At 32.7% G+C, this 9,491-nt stretch overlaps 1 protein-coding gene across 1 annotated transcript in view; it reads left to right on the top strand.

Annotated features, from left to right (window-relative positions):
- The window catches only part of LOC106471225 (lysosomal-trafficking regulator-like), a gene marked incomplete at its 3' end in the record, with an annotated part of 86,667 nt that extends 77,683 nt beyond the window's left edge, over nucleotides 1-8,984 (top strand). The window contains exons 24-28 of the mRNA XM_022399847.1: nucleotides 2,067-2,209; nucleotides 3,316-3,485; nucleotides 3,852-3,981; nucleotides 4,323-4,423; nucleotides 8,895-8,984. Of these exons, the coding sequence (XP_022255555.1) occupies nucleotides 2,067-2,209; nucleotides 3,316-3,485; nucleotides 3,852-3,981; nucleotides 4,323-4,423; nucleotides 8,895-8,984 (634 nt within the window). The remainder of the gene's footprint in view (nucleotides 1-2,066; nucleotides 2,210-3,315; nucleotides 3,486-3,851; nucleotides 3,982-4,322; nucleotides 4,424-8,894) is intronic.
- Nucleotides 8,985-9,491: the final 507 nt, after the last annotated feature.

Consider the following 9,491-nt stretch of genomic DNA (forward strand, 5'->3'; position numbering starts at 1 on the left):
GTAATGTGAGCTACAATTTTGTTAAATGACTTACAACTTGTGTTGTGGTAATATTATTATTATGTAATTTGATAGGGTAATGTGAGCTACAATTTTGTTAAATGACTTACAACTTGTGTTGTGGTAATATTATTATTATGTAATTTGATAGGGTAATGTGAGCTACAGTTTTGTTAAATGACTTACAACTTGTGTTGTGGTAATATTATTATTATGTAATTTGATAGGGTAATGTGAGCTACAGTTTTGTTAAATGATTTTCAACTTGTGTTGCGGTAATATTAGTTAGACACAAAAAATTTAAGTAGAAATGTATGTATATTGTTAAGAGTTTAAAGTTATTTAGGATAAACAAATATAGGTACTTTAGATTTATTATTTTTGTGTGTGTGTGACAAGTTAGAAAAGTAACAGATAAAATATAAAGTTTTACTGAAAGAAGGCTGAAATTTGTTTAGGAGGTTTTAGAGATTACACAAATCGAACATGAAATTTTTCAGATGATGAAAGGGTAGTTTTAATCTTAACACAAAAATCACACTTGAAACACTTTAACTCTAGATATTCATGGAGAAATTTTTAGTGAAATTATTTCCTGATTTTCTTTTGTTCACAAAAGACTTATCCCAAGAATGCCAGTGTTAAATTTTCAGTCGTTAACAGCAGGTAGTATAGAGTCATAGAGACCCATCTGGTATTCTAGGGTTAATGCTAACTGAAAGCTTGCAAACTTTTGTAAAGATACACAAAACATTTTAGAAGATATGGTATAGAAACTATGAAGGTCAAATTGGGGTTAGAAACTCGGCTGATTCAGCCGAGCCTAGCGAGAGAATTAATGTCATTTGATAGATATGTTATGTATCTGCTGGTTTCTTAATTTCCGGTATAAATTCTTTCCGAGGATTTGTGAAGTATGTTTTGATGCCAAGTTTATTTATATACATTGATAAAAATAGTTTATTTAAATTTTGCTAGTTGTGTTGATATCTTCAGAGGTTTGGCTACATTGCTAGCTATGTTGATATCTTTGAAGGTTTGGCTACATTGCTAGCTATGTTGATATCTTCAGACGTTTGGCTACATTGCTAGTTATGTTGATATCTTCAGACGTTTGGCTACATTGCTAGTTATGTTGATATCTTTGAAGGTTTGGCTACATTGCTAGCTATGTTGATATCTTCAGACGTTTGGCTACATTGCTAGTTATGTTGATATCTTCAGACGTTTGGCTACGTTGCTAGTTATTTTGATATCTTCGGAGGTTTGGCTATGTTGCTAGTTATGTTGATATCTTCGGAGGTTTAGCTACGTTGCTAGTTATGGTGTGGCAGTTTAGAATCTGCTTGTACAGCTGTTGGCAGGTGTGGCGGTTTAGAATCTGCTTGTACAGCTGTTGGCAGGTGTAGCGGTTTAGAATCTGCTTGTACAGCTGTTGGCAAGTGTGGCGGTTTAGAATCTGCCAGTGCAGGTGTTGGAAGGTGTGGCGGTTTAGAATCTGCCAGTACAGGTGTTGTTAAATACTAGTCAGTGCAGCATACCAGTAAAATAATACATTTTTCTAAAAAAAACTACAATTGACAACACCAGGTTATGCATAGAGCAGTGCACAAACAGATAATAACATATTGTATCAGAGATATTTAGTTTACAATTTTACTAGTGTTTTATGTAAAATGAATCATCTGGTAGTAGTGGACAGGCAAAGGTATTGAAATGATTAGGGTAAACTTGTAAACAAAGTAAGAACAACATTTTGTGTGGAAGCTACAGCACTTAATTCTCTCTCTCTGTATATGGAAATTGAGAAAAGCCATAAATTATGTCCATCATTTGAATTTTGGAGGATGAAATATCCTTTTATTTGTTAATTTTTCTTGGCACAAATTAAAATGAAAGAAAAACAATACAAAGTATAGTTCGTTTAACAAATAATCTGTTCTAAAAATATAATTATATAATCAGCAAATAATATGTTTGTGTACATTTCTTTATTGTATGTAATTTTTTTTTATAGAACAGCTTATTAGTTCTTAAATTCTAAAACAAAATGTGTTATTTTCTAGGATTGTTGAATCTTTTAGAAAATGTAGTACTTACCATTCCCGACTCCCTGGTGTCTCAGGTTTTAGGAAATATTGTAAGACCCGATATCTTAATTGTTTTGGCTCATCATAAAAGTGGATATCTTCGTTCAACAGTTGTGAAGGTTAGATTTTCAATTCTTTTAGCTGATATTTTGATATTGTTTTAACTTGCTAGTTTTGGTAAGTACCTTCCTAAATTCCTTTCTTGAAATAGACAATCCTGTGTGGTGTTTCACAAAGTAGCTGGATGTACGGTGTTTCACAAAGTAGCTGGATGTACGGTGGTTCTTGTCATGATTTTTGCCTCTTACATAATGTTGCTTTCAACACATCAACAATCTTGGTTACAGATGCCCCTTCAAAATCTGCTAAATCATTCTTAGAAGACATTTTCACTCACCAACCATAGTATGCCAGACTGTTAGGTCTTACATGGCTGTTGTATCTCAGCCAGCTTCATTAGCCCTGGAATTGTTTGATAGGCCTTGCCTGCTTAGGATATAACATATAGTATGGATGACAATTTACACACTTCTTTACTTTCACTCATTTGTTCTTTTAACTACAATATAATAACCGATAATGAGGTGCAGTTGATTATTTACACATTAAGCGTACATCCAGCTACTTTGTGAACCACCGTACATCCAGCTACTTTGTGAAAGAAAACAATCAGTATAGGCTAGAGTTCAGTGTGGACTCGGGAACAATGGTGAAGGTTGTCTGATTAGATGTTTCATCACTGTAATTGGATGGTTCAAATCGCTGTGCTTAAAGAAAGGATAAAAACTAGTCATTTCAAAAACATCCATAGAGACTAGGTTCACACCATGATCACCACTTTTGTTGATCACGATCTTTTGAGATGACAATGTATTTATATTCCAAAATATATTGTAGATTTATTTATATGTAAATCATTAAATAACAAGTCTAGTTCAAACTGTGAAAACTAGTTACCATAGCATCAACTGATTTCCATTAAAATTTTTATTAGTTTTTAGTATCTGCATTATAAACACTACTGAATTAGTAACAAATCATTCAGTGAATATGTTTTAAAAAGTAAAAGGACAAAATGGAAAAATATTTTATTTGTTGTCAATACTGATAATTTTATTATGATAACTTTGGGAAGGTACTGTGATGTGCATCTTAGATGTAGTTTCTGATCTCATATGTTTGTGCAACTAACTGTTTTAGAGTTTGATGAGAACTTTGTTTTCAGGTAATAAGTGCGTACCTTCAGAGAGCATTTGATGAACAAATAAATGGATTTTTGAAAATGAAGGGCTTCCATCTTCTTGCCAACCAACTTCATCAGTACAGTGTTACATCAGAGTTAGTGGATGCTTGTTTCAGCATAGTAATTGGTAGACACTTCAGTTTTGATGGGGAGTAAGTACAAAGACACTAAAGACAATTTTTGATTTCAGCTCAGAATTTTCAGTGTTTAATTAACCTCACAGTTTAATTTAAACAGTTTTTACTTAGTTGGCAGACATTATAATTGGTATTTATATCAAATGCTTCTGTTCTAATGTGTTGCTCACACTAAGCTGTTACAGTTGTTGCACTTATTCATAATTTTCTATTGCTTTTTAGATTATTATCCTCGTATTTTATACCAAGTCCTTCACAAGGTTTTTATAAACGTTGTAGTGTAAGAACTGTTTTTAACCGAAAGATAAATTATTTTAAAATTGTCAAATAAACAAAGTATTAACAGTTTGCTGTAATTATTCACTGTAAATGTTCTTGCAGGTTTCAGTTTACCCTTCCATTACAACTTAATTCAGTCCAACTAATGGCTTGTGTTCCATTAATGGCTCTTCTTCCTAACTGTGCCTCAGATATTCCACTGTGTCATAATGTTATTTATGGAATATCAAAGGTAAAATATATTTTTTTATGTGAATAAATTTTTAGTTTGCTCTATTCTTCTTGCAGTTTGTAGCTCTCTAGTATTACTTTTAAACCATTCTATTTGGATATGCATACATTATAAACCATAATGACTAATATCCTTAGCACACTATTTTTATGCAAAATAAAGTATGATAACAAAGATGTATTTGTATATTATCTTTTTTTTTTTTTACAAGGAAATAGTTTGTTTCGTTGATATCAGCCCACACAAGATTGTTTAGTAGTAATAAGAAGTGTCTGTTCTATTACTTTGTTTTCGTATCTAAATTGTATTCAGAAGCCGTGCTCTAATATTTCCCCATGCAGGTGTGTAAGCACTCGTCTTCTGACTTGAAAACACTACTGGAAAATGGTCTAGCTGAGAGCCTGTGTAACTTGATTATAGAAATCAGTCATTCTGAGCCAAGGTAGGGAATGTTAGGTGTTGGATATACAAGACTGTTTAGTGTAAGTTATTTATTTCATTTAGTGATTTAATATTTAATGTTTATTTATTTTTCATAATAAGAGTGTTTAAAGTTAACTATTTTAAAAGTGATAGTTATGACACATTTCGTTATGCAACTCTAAGAGTTGTATGTTGTGTGTGTGTTAGTTTGTTGTGAATTAATGTCACGTTACTCAAACCTTCGGTATTTTTCTCATTGCCTCAAGTGTATAACATCATGGTGTCATAGTTTGTAGAAAGTTCTAGGCCTCAGTTGGACAGTGTGTGTGTGTGTGTGTGTGTGTGTGTCTATATATATAGGCAATCAACAAGTGTAAGTTCAGATAGAAAAAAAGTTAATTAGTTAAAGAAAACGTGAAGTTAGCTGGTGATTGAGTAATCAGCCTTAACAAGTAATTTTTAGTGTGTTTCACAGCTGTATTGTAACAACAGAGATAGGAAAATAATTTGTTTTGTCAGTTGCATTCTAAAGCAACTGAACCATCCTGCTGTATGGACTTTTGACAAAAAGGAGACAAGAACTTAAAGCTCTAGATACACCTGTGGTAAGCAAAAAAAGTTAAAACAGAAAAATGTTAAGTTAGTGAAAGTGAAGTTTAGACTGTGTGACTGTTAGTTTAGCTGTAATGGGCGATATTTGAAAGTGAATTTCACAGTGTAACAGAGATGAGGAGAAAAAGTTGTCTTGTCAAAGAATGTTCTAAAGTAATTGAACATGTCTATGTGGACTTTGATGAAAAGGAAACAATTATTTAAAGTTCTGGATACAACTGTGGTAACCAATAGTTGTAGACTAAGTTTTGATTGTACTTAAAAAAACAACAAACAAACTGGTCAATGGAAAAAAAAATGCCTAGTTCTGACCTATTTCAGCTGAAAACGTTTGAATGAAACTATTTATTTAAAAATAATATTGTTAATAATATGTTTTGATGAGAAACTTTGCAAATGAAAGTTCCTAACTTTAGGTTTTAAAAATTGAAGATTCAGAAAGACATTTTTACATTTAATTACAATTAAAAAACATCAATTGAGAAAGAGTTATACAGTTAAATAGTATTCATTAAGAGATGATGAAATGTTCCTTAGTAGGGTGAAGTCTAAGAAGTAGGAGATCAGGGAGCTCATAACTGTGATTTTTGTTTTTCTCGTTATTGATAAATTTTTTAAAAATTGTTTCATAGTATCACTGATGAAGTGAGATGATCAGTAAAGTAAGATGATCAGTAAAGTAAGATGATCAGTAAAGTAAGATTCTAGATCTTCTTTAATGTGGGAATCGTAAAAGATTTTGAGAATTTATCTATTCATATAGACTTGACAGGTGTAATGATTTTAAAATCTAACAATCCCCTTCAAGGGCGCTGAATAATTAACCTGCCCAGTGCCCGAGACTCATGGCTGAAAATAAATCATTTTGTTAATTATTATAAAACATGAGTTGTAAATCACCTTAACTGTTGTTTCAAGTGGCTTGTGAATTAATGTTTTGAAGATTTTCAATCACGTTAAAAGGTGATGGGTATATGATCCAGGAGGTTGGGGTGGCTGCAATTTGGGAGAATTCTTGTGTTTGTGAGTTAAGTTTATGTGTGTGTGTTTTTAATAATGAGATACTAACCTTAATAAACGTTTTTTTCAGGGGTGGTATGACTAAAAGTGAGTTCAGGTATTCGGGTGAGGTATAAATATGGGCTATTTTAATTGCTCTATTCTGAAGATTTTGTAGTCTGACATATTACAAGTTACCACATTACTATGTTCAAATAAAGGTCTAATATAAGCACGATAGATAGTGATGATTGTTTTGGCACAGCAACCCTCATTAATACTCTCCTATGCATCTTAAGTAGTTGATTATGTTACTTGTTTTTCTTATGATCTCATTAAAATGCTTACTCCAAGATAAATTCGAGCTGAATGTTAAACCTAGGAATTTAATAAATTTAGAGAATGAGACTACTGTGTTATCTAGTGTTAAACTCAGGTTTCTTACTTTTTTTCCTGTTCTTGTTAATTTTCTTGAGGAAAGCGATGATTTGTGTTTGAGACAATTTTAACAAAATATAAAGTTTGTATATAACTTACAAGTAAGTGCTGGGTGTGTACCCTAGTAATTGGCATGCTTGGACAGTAGGTCCAATAATTTGTGGTTTATGACCCATTGTTGCAAAATGTGCTCCATACTTTTGGGCTATGGGTGAACTATAAGATTGATTAAATCATTCTATTTGGTCAAATAAGAGTATCCCAAGGGTTGGTAGTGAGTGCTGTTGAAAATAAAAATTAGGAATAGCTATTTGTAACTTATTATAATGGTAGTATAAGGGTTGGTAGTAAGTGCTATTGACAATTTAAAATTAGGAAGAGCTATTTACAGATGACCATTATGTAGCTTCTGATGAAATTCTGACTGATCATACAAGCTTATGTAACTAACAAACTATAACAAAATCCTGAACAAAAGACTGAGTGAAAAAATGATTAATTAAAATCCAATTGAACTTCTTAAACTCATTTGAACAAACCATTGTATGTAAAATTCATATATTGAGATAAATAAAAAAATCCTATCATTCTATGTAGTTAAAATCAACTAATATGAAAATTTGAAGTTTTAGAAATGTACATTTGCATATTATATTTGAACTTATTAACATTAACCATATAGCCTCCATCTATGCTCTCAGAGCTAAGGTAATGTCCCTATTTGAACTTATTAACATTAACCATATAGCCTCCATCTATGCTCTCAGAGCTAAGGTAATGTCCCTATTTGAACTTATTAACATTAACCATATAGCCTCCATCTATGCTCTCAGAGCTAAGGTAATGCGTGTATTTGAACTTATTAACATTAACCATATAGCCTCCATCTATGCTCTCAGAGCTAAGGTAATGCCTCTATTTGAACTTATTAACATTAACCATATAGCCTCCATCTATGCTCTCAGAGCTAAGGTAATGCCCCTCTCGTCACATTTCGTTACAAAAATAAAACTAGTGGGTTAAATTGCTTGAAATTTGACAAAAATATTCCTGAGAGTATGTAGTTTCAGAAAACATAAAATATTTAATTTTTACTTCTTTTACTAGTTCCAATAAAAAATCGTTATTTCAGTTAGTTATGTGGTGAAGAGTGAACCTCTGCTAAAGTTAATATTGTTCATAGAATGTGGATCATGTGACACAAAACATGCAATTTAAGTATTTTTTTGAAACATTTCCTTTGAAACAAAATAATTAAAACTTAGGTTACATAAAAATTGAAATAACATTCATTATATATATTGACATATACTGGTAGTGAAGTGGTTTAATTAGATTTTTTAATGTAATGCAATACCATATGCAGAAAGGGATTTAAATATGGCACTGGAGGTTATATGGTTAACTAATTTGTGTGGTGAACGTATAGCAACTCAGTTCACACATTCACGGCTAGAATTTGTGTGGTGAACGTATAGCAAGTCAGTTCACACATTGACAACTAGAATTTGTGAGGTGAACATATAGCAAGTCAGTTCACACATTGACGACTAGAATTTGTGAGGTAAATGTATAGCAAGTCAGTTCGCATATTCATGACTAGAATTGGTGTGGTGAACGTATAGCAAGTCAGTTCACACATTCACGACTAGAATTTGTGTGGTGAACGTATAGCAAGTCAGTTCGCATATTCACGACTAGAATTTGTGTGGTGAACGTGTAGCAAGTCAGTTCCCACATTCACGACTAGAATTTGTGTGGTGAACGTGTAGCAAGTCAGTTCGCACATTCACGACTAGAATTTGTGTGGTGAACGTATAGCAAGTCAGTTCGCACATTCACGACTAGAATTTGTGTGGTGAACGTGTAGCAAGTCAGTTCGCACATTCATGGATAGAATTTGTGTGGTGAACGTATAGCAAGTCAGTTCACACATTCACGACTAGAATTTGTGAGGTGAACGTATAGCAAGTCAGTTCACACATTCACGACTAGAATTTGTGAGGTGAACGTATAGCAAGTCAGTTCACACATTCACGACTAGAATTTGTGAGGTGAACGTATAGCAAGTCACTTCACACATTCACGACTAGAATTTGTGAGGTGAACGTATAGCAAGTCACTTCACACATTCACGACTAGAATTTGTGTGGTAAACGTATAGCAAGTCAGTTCACACATTCATATAGTAACAAAGATTGAACACCTACCTGTAACAAACTTTAATTAATTAGTGGGGACTAACAGTGACATACAGAGTCAGAGCTAAGTCTGATTGTAAACCTACTTAAGTGACAGCTAGAATAAAATTTCACTTACAGTATGTGATGACACTGATTACTTAAGAAACATGTATCATTTCACTGTAATTGGTTTTTTCCTGAGCTTTTAAAACTTGATGTACAAGACTTTTATTTAATCCTGTTTAATACTGGTTCTAGACCAACTGATGTAGAGAATGTTTATGAACAAGATCTTCTCAAGGATGATGTCTTCCAGCTTCTTCATCTTATAGCCTTCACTCTTTTTGGGTAAGTTATGATGTTACACTCTTCAGTTGATGTTCAAATGAATATTTTCTGACTCATTTATTTACATTTGTTTTCAGAATTGAGTCAATTGTGAGCAAGTTCTATACTTGCCCAAACTGTGAATTTAAGAATTCATGGTTTGCAGTCTTTTGTCACAGAAACAAGCTCCATAGATATGTTTTAAGACTAAGAGTCAACTAACACTATTTGGTTAGATAAGAGCTGGTAGTGGATGCTTTCGATAAGCTGCTTACCTCTAGTCATGGTTTAAAGTAAGGTATGGCTATACCGAGGGTAATTCATGTGTTACCTCTAGTCATGGTTTAAAGTAAGGTATGGCTATAATGAGGGTAATCCATGTGTTACCTCTAGTCATGGTTTAAAGTAAGGTATGGCTATACTGAGGGTAATCCATGTGTTACCTCTAGTCATGGTTTAAAGTAAGGTATGGCTATACTTAGGGTAATCCATGTGTTACCTCTAGTCATGGTTTAAAGTAAGGTATGG

Source organism: Limulus polyphemus, unplaced genomic scaffold (genome assembly GCF_000517525.1).
Source record: "Limulus polyphemus unplaced genomic scaffold, Limulus_polyphemus-2.1.2 Scaffold4480, whole genome shotgun sequence".
Classification (NCBI taxonomy): domain Eukaryota; kingdom Metazoa; phylum Arthropoda; class Merostomata; order Xiphosura; family Limulidae; genus Limulus; species Limulus polyphemus.